The following is an 18,330-nucleotide window of genomic DNA, read 5'->3' on the forward strand; positions in this document are numbered from 1 at the left end:
GTGCAGTCTGTCACAGATGGCGCTAGCTGGTAAAATTTAAACGAAAGAGACGTTATTTTGTGTGAAACTGCCAACAGGATCGGGATGCCAGTGAAGTGTTGACGTTCGTAGCCTCTTTTAATTGGTGATATTATTTTGAATTTGTAGGGGATTCTAATAATTTATCTCTATTAATGATTTAAAGCCGACGTTGAAGCTTTAGTTTCATTTTCACTACGAGTAGTTGCAGTCTCGATCTCGATTGAACGTTTTGATGAGATTCCATTGAGTAAATACCGCGCTGCATGGCTTCATGATTTTGAGCCAGCTTACGTTTAGGATATCATTAACAGGAGTTGAACGAACTGTTCGTCAAACCGATCTAATAATTTATGGAAAGCACTTAATATACTTGCTCTGTGCCAGAGGAACAAAGCTAATTTTGGCAGTAAATACACAGGTGCAAAAAAACAGTTATATTAAAGACCTACGTCTTAATTTCCAAAAGCTTTCCGTTTCACGTGAATATTATGTACGTAAATTAAATCTATACATATAAACTTAGGCACATAAATACCGAGCTTTAGATCTATGAAAGAAATTCTATTTTTAAGTCGTAGAAACTGGTGCTCATTAACGATTTTCTATTCCTTCCAGGATCTACAAAATAATGGAGGGCTGGACGAAGGAAAAGGTGTTCAATTTCCTTCAACAACAACTGGTCGATTTAAGCGAATTTGGTAAAGCTAATGAAAAGGAAATCGAAGATTCACTCCATGAAAACCTGACATTTTTGCGTCGTTTGGTGTCCCAAGTTCCAGACTCAAACAATGGTCCATTACTGCCGAAAACTCCAAAAGTTAATCGCAAGCATCCAGCACAACGAATCGAAACAATTCACGAGGATGAAGCTGTTACATTTGAAGTCACTCGGACGACCAGCATCATCTCTGCACCAATTGAACCAGCAGAAACTGATGACGAAGATGGTAAAACGTCTACTCGTAGATCGAGAAGAACGGCATCTAGACAAGCTTCAAGGAGCATAAAGCAGCAACAGTCTTTAACTCTTAATACTAAACTAAGAAGACCTGAAGCTGAAGATGAATCTGAACCACAATGTCAAGAGGTCTGCATAATATTTTTCTCAATATTCTACAAGCCAGTAAACTAGCTATCAAAGAAGTTTTTATGAAAAAACAGTCAGTTGCAAAGAATATACAGTTGTTTCCAAATTTTCACCTGAGCTAGTATTTACTACAAACTATTGTTAAGTATTGATAATCATATGACATCAAATTTTTAGGACAATGTGAAAGCTTCAAGTAGTTCAGAGAATGAAGATTATCTACCGCTTAGGCAATCCAAAGCTAGAAAAACATCCATTCAGAAGAAGAAACATGGCCAAAGGGCGACGTCAGAAATGAAAGACAGTACATTTGTTTTGAAACTTGAAAATGCTCACAAAAATTCAGAACCTGAAGAACGAGTTTCAAACAGCAAACGTAAACGTACTCAGGAGAGGTCTCCATCTCCAAATTTATCAGTCGAATCCAAGACTTTCAGGGCTCATAGTGGAGAACCTGCAGCTAAAAAGGCTAATCTTATTAACGAAACTTTGGAAAAATCAGACATCGATAATACTTTAGAGTCGTCGATTTATGAAGATGCTATTGGTAAACCTGCACCAATTCATAATTCGACTAAGATTATCGACGTTACAGTCACCCTGGATCGAAAATCTCGTGAATCGTCAAAGTCACGAGAATTACCGTATCCGTCAAAAGCTAATCAACAATCCAACATGAATGTAACCGTTGTACTGGACAGTTTGTCGAACAAGGCAAAAACTCAAGCCACTGCTCATCAAGACAGACTGGAAGATGATGAGGATGAAGTTGGCTGTACTCCGGAAGTCAAAACTGTTACTAGGGGTATTTTGCAGCAAGGATATCGCTCTAAAGTAGATCAAACAACGAAGAATACTCTAAAATCAAATGCATTGTTTAGTCCTTATGCTACGGATTCTGTGAGAAAACGAGTCCAAGCTTTTGAGCAAGTTGTTTTTAACAGTCCCAAACCTGTAGAGGTAGATGCTCCGACTAGATTAACAAGAACGAAGACTCGAGCAATGGCAGCTGCTGCAGCTTCAGGAAATACCGTTCAACCTCCGCAGTCTGTTCAGAGTCTTGCTCAAAAATTAGCGCGCAAATCTTTGGCCAAAGCAAAGAGGATTTCATTGGCTAAAAGGGTAAAAGATGTCGATGACAGCAAAGAGGTAAGCAGAAACGTCTGTATACTTAGCGTTATTGAAATTCGAAAAATATTGCCATTAGCACTTTCAGAAGGTATGTTCACTCATATTCATACTTTCTGTATTAGCACTGCAACTAAAATTTTGTTGAATTTATAGAATGAAAATGCGAACAACACAACAACAAAAGGCAGTACAATGTTAACACTCAATGAGAAACTGATGCAAAAGCAGCTACAAAGAGTAACTCCAGTTGGAAAAAGTCGTCTACAAATTCCCACATCTCTTAATCGCATGCCTCCCACACCATTGAGCGTACAGCCTTTTTCCAATGTAAGAATTTTCTTTTACTTCCTATATTTTCTCTACCATAAGATGTTTTCCTATCAGTTTTCTCGACTAAAAACTATTTCTCAACTAACCGTAATAGCAATAAATCCATTACAGTACCCAAAAGCCATGTCGGCATCTCGCACAAATATCATTATGAACGTAGACTCGTTCCTTCAATCAAATAAACGAGCTCAGAAATTGAGTTTGGCAGAGAAATTTGAAGAAAAAAGAAGAAAAGTACATGACGAAGACGCAAGACGGAAAAAGGAGGAGGCACTGAAAATTCAAGCTGAAGAAAAAAAAAGGTAATAGCCTTTAATATTATCTGTTTTCCCAATTATAATACTGTCCATTAAAATGCTAGAGTTAGTCATCCTACCTTCCCATTAATAACTTTCACAGAAAAAGGGAAGAGAAGGAGTTAAAGAATAAGATGGCTAGAGAAGCTAAAGAAAAACTTGATCTGGAAAAACGAATGAAGGCTGAAAAAGAACGGGAAGAGAAGGCTAAAATTGCGCTGCAAATGCAAGAAAAGATACGTGAGGAAGCTGAAAAAAAGCGAATTTTGCAGCTTCAACGGGCACAGGTTTGCATATTGACAATCCAAGAATCAATAATAGTAACAATAATTCATAATTATTAGTGTAAATATTTAAAGGAAAAAGAAGAAAGGCGTAAACAAGAAGAACAGATACGGTTGCAGCGATTACAAGAGCAGGAAGAAATGGAGCGGCAATTAGCTGAGCAGAAACGGAAAGAACAGGAAGCTGCTGAAAAACAACATCTACGTCGTCTGGCTGAAGCAAAGGCTCAGCAACAAGCAGTAGCTGAGGCTGCAAAAATCAAGGCTCAATATCAAGCAAAGGTGAGTAATATCCTCATACAGTCTAAATTGAAGCATTGCTAAAAGTTCACTCACATTAAAACATTTAAACTGCACAGTAAGTTAACTACAGAGTGAAAACTGTTAATATTTGTTCTAAAAATCAAAGCAATATTGTGTTTTACTTCTGTGAAGTGGATACTAGTACTTACTTGGAATCAAAATTAACAGGGGAAACAACATAACAATACTTACAATGTACCAACGCAAGCTCAAGGTCCAGCTGCATACAAAATAGAAAGTGAACCTGATGAAGATGATGATACTACAGATAACGAGGAAGCGCCTAAGCATGCCGTACCTACTTGGGCTAATGGTGGGTATAAAAAAAAAAATACCTTTGATTAAATTTCATAACTTCATGACGCATTTTGCAAGGTCTGACATTATTCAAAGTATTGTCGTTAAACCGTAATTTATGCATTTCATTTTTTTGTAACTTCGAAAATTATCTGGATTAATGAATTAACTCCGATTATTGTCGTTTCCAGCCCAAGTTCGCAGGGGTCAGCTGGCCTTACAAAAGTACATTCCAATTAGGGAAATATATGGGTATTTTGGCAGTAGACAATGTACACCAGATCTCACAGAGATATTCCAAGGCATTGACAAGAAACGACTAATACGCACATCTAGTGCGGTCTGGAAGACACCGCCACGATATTCTATTATGTATAGAGAATAATCGTTTTGCTGACATGGACGTCAATCATTCAAATGGAGTAGTTTTACTTTTATATTATTTAGACGTACATATTAATACTAATGATAAAAATGAGTCAAATTTTGCTTTGTATTCAGTTGGAACATGTAGTATCCACTGGATGATGTATACTGCTTTGGAAATCGATGAGCTCAAAGTATAGAATACGATGTACCTACCAAGTAGTATAATCTAATTTGATAATAAAAATTTTAAAGCTCAGATGATACGTTGTATAAAGATGAATAAAAAGTGGCAAGGTCATGATTTATCAATGTAACAAACGTAAAGCCACTCTTTCATCAGTGTCAAACACTAGACTTTAATTCGCTAGTTAGTGAACCGACGTAGTCGGAGTTTGAATTGCAAATAATTACTTGGTATAGTGACATATTTTAATTATTTTCTTACTGAAGTAAAATATTTGATATCATGTGATGTGTCACTTTTTAATTCGTATAATCTATCAGCACGTGTACGAATTCGTTAATTCCGTATTGTACTGAAAATTACTTTCAAAATTTTTAGCTGCATTACTGAACTGCCATTTATTTTTTAATAAACTGAGATATTAATTTTTTCTATTAATACATTGAAATCAATAATGAAATAGATAAACCAAAATAGGAACATGCTCTATTTTATTCATTAGTAGACATTGACAATAATTAATTTAGGTGTTAATTTGGGAAAACTCCATATGGTACCTCATGTATGATGAAATTATTAATACAATCAAAATGACGTTCATTTTAGTATCTCCAATAATATTCTCTACAGAACCATACTTAATGTGAACTTTTTGATTGAGTTTCTTTTGTAGGGTTCGATACACCTTTTGCTTTGATTTTTGAATGCAGGGTTCTGTTAGAAAAGAATAATAATAATTAGTACATATCTCTTTATCAATTTCGATGCTATTCTCATTATTATTATTATTACTAGCATATAAGATATCAATTATCTGTTTCTTTTCTTTATTTTATGTTTAAAAAATTCATACCAAATACTTACGGTACCGATTTCTGTATTAGTTGTGGTACTGGAGGTATCATTATTGGCTGTAATTCATGAGTTACTAGATGTGTATATACGGGAATCTGAATATAAACGGAATTACGTCGATGTATTACATACATGTCTGTACAACATTTGTATATCACGCTTTCTTCAAGTAATACTTACATAAGCTAGTGAACTATCCAGAATTGGCGGTGCACCATATGCATTAGAACGGGCAGGTAATTTGTAATAATGCCCAAGTTTAGGAGATGATAATCTTGTGCCATACAACATGTATCTCTCGTGTTCCGGTACCTCCTTCAGCATTTCAGCCTCTTCGGCCTTACCTTCTGTTCTCTGTGGAATCTGACCTCCATTTAAAACCTTAACAAAAATGGTACGATAATGTATGGCTCGTTATATTCATTTATCCAAACAATTCGTCTTTCAACCAATTTTTATTGGTTCGAACATCAGTCAGACTGAAATACCTTTCCGTTCAAGGGAAGCCCGAATATCATACCCTAGATCGTTAAATATTACTGAATTTCCCATCTCTCACAATTTTACCTTCATTGTAGTAAAACTTCCGACACCTTTGATATCAGGTGGCAATCTGTATGAACCAAAATATTTTTCCACCCAAGTGTTAGGGAGTAACGTGGACCATGGCCTGAATGTACCCAAAGTTGAAATGTAACGGCCATTCAATGTCCACAATCTAACAGTATGATCAGAACTGCCACTGCAAAAAATTTAATTACAAGTACATGTTTTCTTAATGTGCCTCTTTACGTACATACACATACACAAGATTGAGTTTAGAACAATTCATATTCTATTTTCAAATTAATTTTATTAGTCTTGTATATTGAGTGATTGACAAAGTAAATTTTACTACAGCGATTGAGAATACGATAATTAGCACCACTAAACCTTACCTAATAATCAGCCTTGCTTCTGGGATGTATTGCAGAGAATTAATTGTTTTACAGTGAGCACGAACGGACGAAAGTAAAAGTGGCTGCGGTTGATTTCGAACAGCCCTTTTTGCACGTCCGTCAATCCGATCTTTCCATAAGAACGGAAACTTCGGTTTTAATAGTGCTATAGACACCTCAGGAGGATGTGGTAAAACATAGTTCGAGAGCAACCAAACCTTTATGTATCCAGCAGTATGTCCTAGGAAAATATTATCTGTTTAATCAATAATGTTTCGTTACCAGAGTTAATTTACTGTGATTCATCTTCTTCATATAGTGTGTCTGAAACTTCACAGTTACAAGAGATGATCGATTGGAAATTGAAACCATAATTATATCAAATATTGATCGATTTCATTACATTTTCGATTACTATATCAAACCTGTAATCAAATATTGATTTTCGGGATCTGTTGCTAATGACATCACATAATCACCCAACATGTGAATAGCAGAAAAACTAGTTAAATATCCAGCTGCAGGGTGATGAGTCCACACTTGGATCATCCCGTTCTCTAACGATAGCAATAAAGAGCCAACATCGGGGGCAACTGGTCGTACATTGAGAAAAATCATAGCATATACACCGACTATCCTTGTAAAACTCAATGCGGACTTTTGATGTTTAGATACTTCATCGTCGGAAGTATATACTGGATTATTTTCTGTATCGCCATTCAGGTTTGCGTCTCTAAAAATAAATATCTAGTATTAGGATTTGAATATAATCTCTGTTCACTGGTGAACTAGATGTGGTACAAATGGAGTGCAATTTGAAAATAGGCATTTAATTCCTGTTTGATGCACTATATAATGCAAATTTGAAATTGCAGTAAGCTTTTTCTTGAAAAGGAAATTATTTCTTGTTACAATTTAGATGTATACGGGTTTTAAATTGTGGAACAAGCCTTACGATTTCAACAATAAGGTCTTTAGGTTTGATTTGAGTCTCTTCATTGGTATTTCTAATCTCTCCTTTATTTCTTTCTTGTATGATATAGCATACCTATGTTACAATAGATGAAACATCATTAGTGTTTCAACTTTATTACCAATCAACGAATTTTTAATAAGCTGTAAGAACAAGTAGATTTTATCAATCACTCAACTTCCCGTAGGATTGTTAACACGATATCTTCTGTAAGGCTGCCCAGTCTCTAATCGCCAAAGTATCAGTTCGCCGTTATATGATGCAGTCGCTAGGGCTTGAGGGTAATTTGCAGCAGTACAAAGTACGTCATCCGTGTGTCGGGTTTCCCAATTCTTTTTATGCACGCCAGCTTCGGTGTCTGCAAATTCGGTAATGTGGCGATTCCAACCGGTACAAAGAATTCGGTTCGATAACCAGGTAATGCTTGTTATTTCACTAGTGTAAATAGAAGAAACAATTATAAATCACAGAAATTAATATAGAGAGTATGGTTTACAAAACATACCACTGGGGTTCAATGCTCATGTTTCGTATACAGTTTCCTGAATGAAAAATCCACATTTTTATTGTCCCATCTCTAGCGCCAGTGACGAGGAACTGCTCCGACGTATCAAAACTGGCAGCAGTTATTTCAATGGGGACTCGTTCGCCATACACTAACTTATAGTGGGCATTTTTGCAAAGATACAGGCGGCGTCCTATCCAAGGATTCCAAACGATGAAGCAAGAATCCAAGCCTGTTGTAACAACCTGATGAATGTTTAACAAAGAGGTAACATTGTGGACCAATTTTATAATTTTTACTGTATGTAATTGTTTTGTGACTTATTAGGACATTCATTAATATTTACAACTTTATATAAGGTGTTATAAAGCACGCAGCTGACAGGTTTCGTATGCGTATATCCATCAGATATTTCCGCATTTATCACGTGTTCACATGTCAGTATGATCATTTTCATACTGGCTATTATCAGTTTTTGCGTTATCGAATTATACACGACAGACATTGGAGTATGTTCGCCAAGTTCACTTGGTAGACCGTTGTAAGTCTGTTTGAGAATTCATTTGAATTTTTATGGATACCACTACTTTTTTTTATTATACCAATGTGAACTCTATACGGAATATTCAACCTGCATACAAGCTTGAGCTGCGACATCCCATACTTTGATACATTTATCCTTGGCCAAAGAGTATATCCGTTTTCCACCATTGTGCGTTATTAGTGTACAAATAGTAGCATGATGTCCTTGGAGAATACAGTTAGGTTTATTAGGCACAAACGGATTCCATACACGAACTGTACAATCAGGGCCACCCGTCACTAGAATATGGCCTTCTGTAGGGGTAGATTCAATATTAATTACAAATTGGGAGTAAGCATTGCAACACGAACCAGTATTTCCCTGTGTACTAAATTGAGCTAAAGTAAATTTGACAAACCTTCACAGAAATCGAAGCATGAAACTCCCTTTGCTACATTGAATATGTATTGCATCCTAGTACCAGTTGCATCGCTGAGAAAAACTGAACGATCTGAGCAGATACCGCAAGATACGAACGCTCGCAGATTTCCATAATATCCTACTTGTCGTACCCAATCAGCGTGAATGTTTTTAAATTCTGTAACTTTCATGCCTTGGAGTTCGCCCTATTATTTGAAAAATCACTAACAGTAACGTGAAATAGCTGTATTGAATTAACTTCAGTGTAAGAAATTCAATCAGTTGTTTTCAAAGCTAACTCTAGCCACAGCTTCGTAACGAAGATGAATTAAATCATGTCGTGGAGCATGTTTAAAAGGTCCCTTCTGCAAAGAACTAAACGACATCACTTTGACAGTTCCTCCCATATCACCCAAAACAATGTGTGAGTTTTCTTTAATATTGGGACTAAAGTAATAGCTCATGCATACCACTGCATTTTCTAAGCTTGATATCTGTACAGAAATAATGCACAATCAAAATTCAGTATATTTTCCGGAATCAATATCGACAAATGCTAATTTTACTACACATATTACTCTACTGGAGCGCCCTGATGGTACCAGAATTTGAATGTTTGTTAAAATGAAAGTGTACACGTACTATTACTCTGAGATCAAATTTCCTTGCCATGGTATCATAAAACCGTAGGTCACGCTCCGAAGAACTTGTACATAATATTTGAATATCGGGTAGTACAATCATATCAGTTATAGTTGTAGAACAAACTTTCAAATATGCTGAAAGTTCAAAGTTAGCGCTCTACAATTCAATACTCACTCCCAAAAAATGTATTAAGATATATCTGCGTCAAAAAAAAGGTTTTGGAAATATTGGCTATAATTGTCTAAATTAGGAGTTTCTATTAAAATTAGGTTTCTTTGTGTGCTAAAATCTCTTGAACAAAATAAGTGAAATGATAAGAAAAATCAGGAAACATGACGAAAAAGATTCTTACGATTTGTTGATTGAACGCTTCGCTCATATTCAAGATCCAAAGACCAATAATTAATAACACCATCTCTACTTGCTGTTAAATAACAACCTTGCAGGAAATCCCAGGTTCGATCCTAAAAATTGAGAGAACCCAAATATTCTAAAAATGAATCACTGATAAGCTTATGGTGACACTCACTGGGCGAACTTCTGGACAGAACACAATTCTGCAGACCGCACTACGATGATGGGTTCTTTGTATCTCTGGTTCACCAGTTAAAGGGGGTTCCAGTGTTTGCCGCTGCAGGGTTGTATCTGTTTGTTGAAACTCTAACAGCAAATAAGTTATAAATTCATCCCATGTTGTGTACCCATTTCTTCTCAAGTTTATCTAATGAAAATCAAAAAGTATCCAGAAATCATATAGAAATGAAAAAATGGTACATAATCTTTAAAGAGTGTGAACCTTCTTGAATAATGTTCGAAATTCATCATTCGGGATATGAATTTTCAGTATAGTTCTGAATGCTTCTTGGAGTTGCAACTCGCTTATTTCTTCTCCTTCATTTGCCTATAAAAACAATTGGGTTTTTGAATTGATTACACTCTTTGAATCGTGATGAATAATGTCGTTAGGTGGAAAGTCAATGTTTTATGAGTTGAAATTGTTTCCCTAACTGTTCATAAAATATGTCATACTGAATATGTTCTGTGCTTATATGAATACGGCGAACGATAGAGAGTAAGCAGGAACTGACCAAGAAAGCTTCATGCAAATTTATCAAATCTTCCTCTGTGCATTGCTCTTCGATGTTTTGTTGGTTGTAAAATTCTTCGAACTGTTGTTGAATGCTGAACAAGTGCATTTGTAGGATTAAAATAAAATTTTCAATCATTTACTGAATATTCAACAACTAGTTTCATGGAATGAATATATCAGCCCAAATAACTTTGTGAATATTTGTCACGTCCTGCATAGGAAACTTGAATCGTTTTACTCAACTGTTAACGTTTTACGATAATATATCAGTAACATCACAATTTCATGAATTTCTCCACTAACCATGTTTCTGTTGTCAGTATTGTTTGGGGAAACATTCATTCACAGGATGCTATCAAATCATAAACGAATCAAAGGTAACTTTGCTATTTCCTCTTCTCTCCAATTCCCTCCAGCTCCTTCCACCCTTGTTGTCATGGTTTAGAATAGTCATGCAGACATCAGCCGCAAGATACTTCTTATAGTAGGTACTAAAGTATTTTTTATAGATGCAAAAAGATTATTTAAAATATTTCAGGGCAGAAGTGAGCAATTTGCCATGCAGAATGCTTTTCATTTATTTTATTGAAACGTAAGATCATGAAGTTCATAACATACTGCGATGCAATATTCAAGATACTATGGAAAAAAACTGCAACATTATATTATTGTATTATTAAAAATCATAATATGACAAAATTGGTCGTATCAATTTTCCGGCTAGCTACAATTCCACTTTTCATTGTGTTTTTTGTTCTTTGTCAAGGACAGAAATAATCAATATACATATGTCCAGCAGAACAGGTCATGATAGTTCTCTACCAAGTGATCAATATTAGTCTCCCCTGACACAACAGAGCCGGAAAAAATTCTTATTGTTTCTTGGACAATGGATCCCTTATATTCGGCAGTCAGTTTATTTAGCAGACGAAAGTACGAAGAATGTGCAGCTATATGTTCGACTCTGTTAAAGAAGAATCCGTTGGATCAGGTGAGTCACTTAAAATAGCTATTAATAATTATATTTTGAATGCATAATTTCCACATATCTTTCAAGAAATGACACACAGTAAATAAACATTGTCTTCAACTATTTGATATTAACAATAATAGTTTTATGCAGGCAATCTGGATTCTCAAAATGCGTGCTTTGACGCTTCAAGTTTATGTGGATGACATCGAAGGTGAAGAAGAAGGAATAGCAGAAAGTATTTTAGATAATGACACAATTGCTGCTATGCCTCGACCAGGGACATCACTTAAGAATCCAGGCACCTCACTACCTGGACAAGGTTTTCGGCCAAAAACAGAATCAGGTTAACATTCTGGCATTACCTCTAATGTATACCACTAAAAAATTTTACCGAGAGTTTTGACCGCTCAACCCTTAAGGGTATTCTCTAAAATCAATCACAGAGATTGTAGTTCAACATTACGAGTATTCACTAAATAATATAACATCAAAAATATTGAGTCAAACGATTGTTCTTGCATTGTTGAAGGTAGACCAGTCACAGGTGTAGTTCGACCCGCAACTCAATCTGCAAGATCAGAAACCATGGAACAAGCTTTGAGAACAGCTAGAACATCAAAAACAGCAAGACCAATCACTGCAAATACTGGCCGCAGTATTAGGTCAAACATATGACAAAGGCCATACGTTTGAATTAGTAATATTTTCTGTTCACATGTTTGTATACTGATTAATTATTTTCAGACTTGGCACAGCATCAATGTTGACAGAACCTGACGGACCATTTATACAGCTATCGCGTTTAAATATATCAAAATATGCGGCTCAACCTGGTATTGCCAAACCTTTATTTGAGTACATTTACTATCATGAACACGACGCGAGATATGTAAGTGGAGAATGGGATCATAGCGTCTTATGTGCTAACTCTCAAAAACATTTAGATGAGATTCACTGAAATTTTAGGCTCTTGATTTAGCAGTCCAAGCAACTCAAGCGTGCCAATTTAAAGATTGGTGGTGGAAAGTCCAGTTGGGTAAATGTTATTATGCTCTTGGACTAACTCGAGATGCAGAGCATCAGTTCAGATCTGCTTTGAAGAACCACAAAACCATTGAAACTATTGTTAGATTGATAAGGGTATATATCAGATTAGATCAGCCATTTGCTGCATTGGATATTTGCAAAGGAGGTCTCGATTATTTTTCAAATGAAGTAAGTCATGTTAAAAATCGAACCCAGATAATAAATTAATAACCAATGCTTCAGGTACCAAATTCAAACTTTCTTCCAACGAACTATACCTACCTAATATTTTATAATTCATCCACACATATTAAACCGTACTCCGAGACGTAAATTAAAAATTAAAAAAAATACGCCAACAGGTAACTATTTTGACCGAAATGGCTCGTGTTTTTGAAGGTTTAAATAACATGCAAATGTCTATGAAATATTATAAATCAGTACTGCAAGAGGATGCAGCACATATCGAAGCTATTGCAAGCATTGGCATGCATCATTTTTATAACGATCAACCAGAAACGGCATTGCGTTATTATAGGTAAGGTCAATCTTCTATTATATTTCATACAGTTTACTTTCAAGTTCTCTCTGAGATATTTGATTTACAGGCGTCTTTTACAAATGGGAGTTTTTAATGCTGAACTCTTCACCAATTTGGGCTTGTGCTGTTTCTATGCTCAGCAGTATGATCATACAATATCATGCTTTGAGAGAGCACTCAATCTTGCAACAGAAGAGAACATCGCTGACGTGTGGTATAATATTTCTCATGTGGCCATTGTAAGTTTGCATAATATAACAATATATTACATACATATGTATGTACGATATCCTTAAATCTAAAACTTGTATCGACATGTGTTCAATTTAATACTTTGGATTTTCAAGAGTGTAGGCGATATACACATGGCACAGGAATGTCTGAGACTAGCAATTTCTGCAGATAACAGTCATGCTTTATCTTACAACAATCTTGGAGTATTGGAATCTAGAAATAATAATGTAACAGCTGCTCGGACTTATTTTCATGCTTCGGCAAATCTTGCCGGCTATTTACATGAACCACACTACAACAGTGCAAAGTTAGCTTACGAGGTACGCTTTTAATGGCTAATGAAACAGATGACTAGGCAATGTATTAGATTTTTTTCTCAAAATGTTTATAATTTAGAGTGGTAGCTGAATATCAATGAGACCAAAGAAACTATGCTACAGTATAATGTCAGTTTATATTACATTTGATCTACTGAATTGACAGGTTGGAGATTTACAAACAAGTTATATTGTTGTGCAAAGAGCACTGCGAGCATATCCAAATCATCAGGAGAGCAGAGAACTTTTCCAGAGATTACAGAGGCATTTTTCTTACATCTAAATAGTAGGCAGAGAAAGATAGAATTTCGTATTGATGTCTTTTTTTTTATTGGAACATTTGATTTATGCTTATTCAATAGTTATCACTTAGTTATACACGTTAATATTATTATTTATATAATAAATATTACATATTTTCATTTGACATTGAAAATAAAATACTTTTAATCCTAGGAAATGCAACGTTGAATATTGATAATCACGTTTGATTATTCAGATGTTAAAAAGAGTTCAGAGGCTACATACCTTTGAAAGATTTTAACCCGCATTAAGAGAAAGACAGAACCAGCTTTAATCTTCAAGCAAATTTGCCAGTTAATTCAATGTCAATCTTTTATTGGGCTTTGTGCAGCTTTATACAGTCTTGAAGTCAAAATCAATTCTTCTTTGTGTTTAAGATTTTTCACGTGGAGTGTGATATCACTAACCACGATATGATAAAGTAAAACAAAAAAATAGGATAAACTGCTAATGCTTTTCGTCCAGCTGGCTGACTATCCCCAAGAAATGCCATGGAAGCTGAAACATGATAGTTTACGTGTGATAATGTTTCTTTAAAATTTTAGGACCTTTAAGACTATTTTGATACAGGGGCTAACAAATTTTTGCTTTTCATAAGATAATTTCTTTATACTGTACAAGCGAGCTCTAATACTACACGACCAGTAAATTTATGACAGAATGGTAACTGAAATTGAAATACTCACCATATGTAGCCCAGAGAAATCCAATTATCGTAATAATAAACCGTAGGATGAACCAAACAAGAGTTTGTTCTACCAACAAAATGATTCTGCAAATAATGAGAGCAACAGTTGTTGGTAGTAGGCAATAGCCTAGAACGCAAACACTTTGAAAGAATGATCTGAAACATGAGGAGAACGATAATAATAAAAGAATGTTATTCAAGAAGCTATTGACAAAATGGCATTTTCAACATTACTGAATAGCAAGTTCAACAAAGTAAATAAGTACTATATTAATCCCATTGATCTTTTCACTTAAATTATTTGAATATTATAACTGACTTACATGTTGCCTCCTAACAATTTAGAATTAAGGGTGACGATCATAGATCCGATCCAAACAATAACAAATACTTCAGCAAATTCTGGGCCACCATCATTTTTGTTGATTGCATCATCATCCGATCCTTGGAGAACCCTGTTAAAAATGATCAAGTTGATTATTAAATTATGCAGTCACTCAGGTTTAGTAAATGAGTAATTGAAATTTCAAATAAGAAAGAATATGATTTGGAACTAACTTACATCGCCATGAATGTACAAAGTACCAGAGGTCCCCAAAGATCCCCTAAAGATATAGAAAAACGTTAATATAATTATAAAACTCAACCAGCGAGTTTTTTTGTTGACTCTTCCGTTACAGGTAATTGTAATTTTGTAACAATGAAACAACGGCGGTTGCCAATGACAACTGATTTTTTGTATTAGACACAGGCTACTCGTAAACTGTTTGAAATGGAACGGCACCTATTTTTGTAATTAGCCGTACGCGCAAGGTTAGTGAATAAGCCTGTAATTTAACAGCTGTTCAAATACACATACATTCTTTGAGTAAACTCTTCTTTTCCTTTGGGTATAATACATGATAGAATTTTTTTCCAACTGCTCGAACATCTCTGAGCTGAAATGAAAGGAAAATTTTTAAATTATTTCTACTTTCTATACGCATCAAGTTTGTAGGTATTTGGACAACATGGGAGTCTGAAAAAATTATTCAAGGTGATGTAGCTAATAGATGTTGTGATTTTGTAACGCCTCAAGATGTGTTATGGAAAGAAGTAGAAAAGCAGTTGAATGTTTTGAGGATATTGTATTAGGAGGGAAATTGGAGAAGTTATTTAACTGTAGGTCTGCAAAGTGGAGTAAAAACATTGACCAATCAACTAACAATAGTGTCTCTAATCGGTTCGTCAAGGGTGTTGAAGTCAGGTTCCCCAATATTCGCTTTTTGTCTGGTGCCAACTGTCATCTCTCCTTCCACGTGTTGTGGATCAACAGCGTAGATCGTATCATCATACATCTGTAAAGTAAAATTTTATGAAAATGACACATCACTGATTAAACCACCAGTTGTTATATCAATTTATTCATTTCTAAATAAAACGATAGCGATCCGCGAAAACGGATTGTGCTCACTTAAACACATTTTACAGAATAATAGTATCAGAAAAATTCACATTCAACACAACCCACTTTGGCTAATAACAGAATTTATTTAAATATTATACGAACGTCAAGTTTTGCATCCACCATGGTGGCCATATTTGTTGCCGATGTGTTCACTCCAGCCCCCTGTCACTCCGTGTTTCAGAAAACGAGTCTATGTTGTCACACTCGGTAGAGAGCGTTAGTAATACAGTTGCACGGTTTGCGCGATTACCTTTACGGCCTTTACAGAGTGCAACCCACTGATACAGTGGTGCAACCCGTGCAACTGCACTACTAGCGCCTTCAATAAGAACTAAAATTATATGACATACTAGGTTAGTCTTTTTACTTTTTCGCTCGATCTAGTTGCAGGGGGCTGGTTCACTCCACGGTTCACTCATTGTTCACTGTTAAGATAAGACAGAGAGAGAAAAACGTGAAGCCTGGTTTACATTAAAACACGTTGTCGAAACGTGTAAGTGATAGTTAAAGTTCGCCATGGTAACCATACCCTACATTATTCACTGTTCACTGTAAATCCGGCAGAGTGCGAGTCGGTAACCGATATCCGCTTATCATTCGGTTAGGTACGTGGAAATTAATTTCAGGTAACTACTTCAAGCCTGAGCGCGCTACTGCATGGTCGAGACCATAGTGTAAGAAAATACATGGTCGAGACGACTAAATACGACCAAGCTGCCGCGGGCTCTGTCCGGTTTTATTATTTTTACACCGTGTTCAGCCTGGCATTAAATAATCTTCAGTCACAAGCGTCGTGCCCAGCTAGCGTCGTCTCTACACCCTATTTTCTTCAGTGTTCGTTACGTGGCGCGGATTGCGCCAATTGCAAGATGGCCGTATTTGAAATATACCCGTGCACGCGTGTAACCTGTCGTGATTTTAAACAGTTCTTTTAGAACTTATCGATACGGCACAAACAGGTTCGTTTTATGGTACTGAAGGTTTTTCCAAAATAGCTTCCCATGCACGTAAACAACGTACGCAAAACTCTTGCAATATGCAGACACCGAAGATGATTGCTTTTTATCTTCCTGTATTTGTCGCATCGTGCACAGCGCAGGTGCAAAATACGACGCCGGCCAGACCAATCGGCGTGGGAGAATCTACAGCCGGTGATTCAGTTCAAACTGATCCGAATGAGCTACTTTGTATCCTTCGTTTGTAAAGTTATTGACATTAATTCATTTCATGTTTACCGAAATTTTCTCTTGTATACGTATTGATTGACCCTTGACCGAATTTTTGATCGCATAGTCAAAAGACTCTTTGCCCGGCGGCGTGAGGAACATGTAGAAGCTGTTAGGGGATTAAGGAAAATGGAAAATTATGAAAGACAGTATAAAATGATCATGGTATTAGCTGAAAAAGTTTTCTCCGTCATGCAGACCAGCCGAGATATTTTAGAAAGTGCTGAATTTGAGCCGGGTAACACCCCATTTCCAGAGGATGCAAATCTGCGAGATGGTACAAGAAAAATGATTTCGATTCCAACATAACGCCGGATGCCACGTAGTCACTGAATATTACAAAAACTTTTCTGTGTCTCTGCATCTTGATATTTCCATAGCTTACCTATACTGATCAGCTGATGTTATTCTGTTTACTAGTCAATTTTATTCCTGATGCTCATACTTTGGATCACAAGTTGTAAGCGTGTTTCATATTAATATACAGTCGGTACTTGACCCCACATATTCTAAGAGATCTAATAACGTTCGGCTGGAACTGATAATTCTCAATAGTTATGACTTGTTGGTTTAATTGAATTTTTCCCTACTGCAATTTCAGCTTTATCCAATATTCTGGAAAATACAGCACTATTTGGCGACATAATCCTTCACTTACCAGAGATTAGCCAAAGGGTGTTAAACACACAGCCGCAATGGGATACGATGATGCAGTGGTCTTGGAACTTTGCTAATCAAACCAGACACTTGCTCGATAAGTCGACTAACACAATGATACATTTGGTTGGTCAAGAGCTCAACATAACAACTCGCGAGCCTGGGTATTTTAATCCATATTGGTCGAACGCTGCTGGAGAATCCATCCATAATGAGGATACTAATAACAAGCAAAAGAAGAGGTCGAAAAAAGAAAAACGAAAAAAAGGTCCTAGAATGACGAAAATGGAGTTGTAAATTGAAAAATTTATAAACAATGTCATATTCAGAAACGTCTTCGTGAGTTACTTCCTGTAAATACCTAATTTATAAACTATTGCAGAAAATTTTAATTCCATGCAAATAAAATGTGAATATAATGTGTTATTGTTGTTCTGCGATCGTGAAATTTAACAATGATTATATTATATATACTTTAAAGAATACTTTTCAATACACATATTGAACACGATGGTGATTAGAATAACGATAAAGTTACAAATCAATTTCTGTGACTTACTATGTTTTGTAGTAAGAGCGTCGACTGCTTTCAAAAATTTGAAATGAGTCGATTGTTGGAAATTGTGCTGGAAAAAAATTTCTACTGGTTGTTTTCTACCTTGTCACA

At 35.7% G+C, this 18,330-nt stretch overlaps 5 protein-coding genes across 7 annotated transcripts; 3 read left to right on the forward strand and 2 right to left on the reverse strand.

Annotated features, from left to right (window-relative positions):
• Positions 1-25: 25 nt before the first annotated feature.
• LOC124178122 (inner centromere protein A-like) lies at positions 26-4,751 on the forward strand. 3 transcript variants are annotated; one of them, XM_046561281.1, is made up of 9 exons: positions 26-439; positions 637-1,108; positions 1,286-2,257; positions 2,393-2,566; positions 2,681-2,871; positions 2,969-3,152; positions 3,225-3,431; positions 3,621-3,765; positions 3,941-4,751. In XM_046561281.1, exons 2-9 carry the CDS (start codon positions 650-652, stop codon positions 4,132-4,134), a joined length of 2,526 nt encoding a protein of 841 aa, XP_046417237.1. In that variant the 5' UTR covers positions 26-439; positions 637-649; the 3' UTR covers positions 4,135-4,751. The 3 variants fall into 3 exon arrangements, with proteins under 3 accessions (XP_046417237.1, XP_046417239.1, XP_046417236.1); XM_046561283.1 differs by having other exon boundaries at positions 26-103; XM_046561280.1 differs by having other exon boundaries at positions 27-511.
• Positions 4,752-4,880: 129 nt separating this feature from the next.
• LOC124178121 (WD repeat-containing protein on Y chromosome) lies at positions 4,881-11,046 on the reverse strand. The gene is made up of 18 exons (XM_046561279.1): positions 10,555-11,046; positions 10,250-10,343; positions 9,958-10,062; positions 9,691-9,882; positions 9,514-9,625; positions 9,159-9,295; positions 8,515-8,722; positions 8,205-8,410; positions 7,920-8,120; positions 7,574-7,818; positions 7,246-7,503; positions 7,051-7,143; positions 6,521-6,828; positions 6,096-6,336; positions 5,725-5,899; positions 5,338-5,538; positions 5,167-5,252; positions 4,881-5,016 (listed from the first exon to the last, which is right to left on the reverse strand). Exons 1-18 carry the CDS (start codon positions 10,587-10,589, stop codon positions 4,941-4,943), a joined length of 2,973 nt encoding a protein of 990 aa, XP_046417235.1. The 5' UTR covers positions 10,590-11,046; the 3' UTR covers positions 4,881-4,940.
• A 1-nt stretch (position 11,047) lies between these two features.
• On the forward strand, positions 11,048-14,072 carry LOC124178127 (tetratricopeptide repeat protein 8). The gene is made up of 9 exons (XM_046561295.1): positions 11,048-11,242; positions 11,375-11,567; positions 11,754-11,886; positions 11,969-12,113; positions 12,191-12,439; positions 12,613-12,788; positions 12,859-13,030; positions 13,139-13,345; positions 13,509-14,072. Exons 1-9 carry the CDS (start codon positions 11,141-11,143, stop codon positions 13,623-13,625), a joined length of 1,494 nt encoding a protein of 497 aa, XP_046417251.1. The 5' UTR covers positions 11,048-11,140; the 3' UTR covers positions 13,626-14,072.
• Positions 13,799-16,211, reverse strand: LOC124178132 (protein YIPF6). Its single transcript, XM_046561305.1, has 8 exons — positions 16,188-16,211; positions 15,883-15,937; positions 15,539-15,670; positions 15,193-15,271; positions 14,896-14,938; positions 14,657-14,788; positions 14,332-14,489; positions 13,799-14,143 (listed from the first exon to the last, which is right to left on the reverse strand). Exons 2-8 carry the CDS (start codon positions 15,910-15,912, stop codon positions 14,028-14,030), a joined length of 690 nt encoding a protein of 229 aa, XP_046417261.1. The 5' UTR covers positions 15,913-15,937; positions 16,188-16,211; the 3' UTR covers positions 13,799-14,027.
• Positions 16,212-16,298: 87 nt separating this feature from the next.
• On the forward strand, positions 16,299-18,087 carry LOC124178131 (coiled-coil domain-containing protein 134-like). Its single transcript, XM_046561304.1, has 3 exons — positions 16,299-16,967; positions 17,074-17,283; positions 17,608-18,087. The coding sequence occupies exons 1-3, from the start codon at positions 16,817-16,819 to the stop codon at positions 17,958-17,960; spliced, it is 714 nt and encodes a 237-aa protein (XP_046417260.1). The 5' UTR covers positions 16,299-16,816; the 3' UTR covers positions 17,961-18,087.
• The last annotated feature ends 243 nt before the right edge of the window (positions 18,088-18,330 follow it).

Source organism: Neodiprion fabricii, chromosome 3, assembly GCF_021155785.1.
Source record: "Neodiprion fabricii isolate iyNeoFabr1 chromosome 3, iyNeoFabr1.1, whole genome shotgun sequence".
Classification (NCBI taxonomy): domain Eukaryota; kingdom Metazoa; phylum Arthropoda; class Insecta; order Hymenoptera; family Diprionidae; genus Neodiprion; species Neodiprion fabricii.

Coding starts and splice junctions, on each gene's coding strand:
- LOC124178132 (XM_046561305.1), bottom strand. CDS start 15,912: ATGGCCACCATGGTGGATGCAAAACTTGAC. Junction 15,272..15,538: donor AACCGATTAGAGACACTATT/GTTAGTTGATTG, acceptor CTTTCATTTCAG/CTCAGAGATGTTCGAGCAGT. Junction 14,144..14,331: donor ATTTCTCTGGGCTACATATG/GTGAGTATTTCA, acceptor ATCATGTTTCAG/CTTCCATGGCATTTCTTGGG.
- LOC124178131 (XM_046561304.1), top strand. CDS start 16,817: ATGCAGACACCGAAGATGATTGCTTTTTATCTTCCTGTATTTGTCGCA. Junction 16,968..17,073: donor TGATCCGAATGAGCTACTTT/GTATCCTTCGTT, acceptor TTGATCGCATAG/TCAAAAGACTCTTTGCCCGG. Junction 17,284..17,607: donor GGATGCAAATCTGCGAGATG/GTACAAGAAAAA, acceptor CTGCAATTTCAG/CTTTATCCAATATTCTGGAA.
- LOC124178127 (XM_046561295.1), top strand. CDS start 11,141: ATGGATCCCTTATATTCGGCAGTCAGTTTATTTAGCAGACGAAAGTAC. Junction 12,440..12,612: donor TCGATTATTTTTCAAATGAA/GTAAGTCATGTT, acceptor ATACGCCAACAG/GTAACTATTTTGACCGAAAT. Junction 13,346..13,508: donor GTGCAAAGTTAGCTTACGAG/GTACGCTTTTAA, acceptor CTGAATTGACAG/GTTGGAGATTTACAAACAAG.
- LOC124178122 (XM_046561280.1), top strand. Junction 3,432..3,620: donor AGGCTCAATATCAAGCAAAG/GTGAGTAATATC, acceptor CAAAATTAACAG/GGGAAACAACATAACAATAC. Junction 3,766..3,940: donor CGTACCTACTTGGGCTAATG/GTGGGTATAAAA, acceptor TGTCGTTTCCAG/CCCAAGTTCGCAGGGGTCAG.
- LOC124178121 (XM_046561279.1), bottom strand. CDS start 10,589: ATGTTTCCCCAAACAATACTGACAACAGAAACATG. Junction 7,504..7,573: donor ATGAGCATTGAACCCCAGTG/GTATGTTTTGTA, acceptor TATTTACACTAG/TGAAATAACAAGCATTACCT. Junction 7,144..7,245: donor GTTAACAATCCTACGGGAAG/TTGAGTGATTGA, acceptor ATTGTAACATAG/GTATGCTATATCATACAAGA.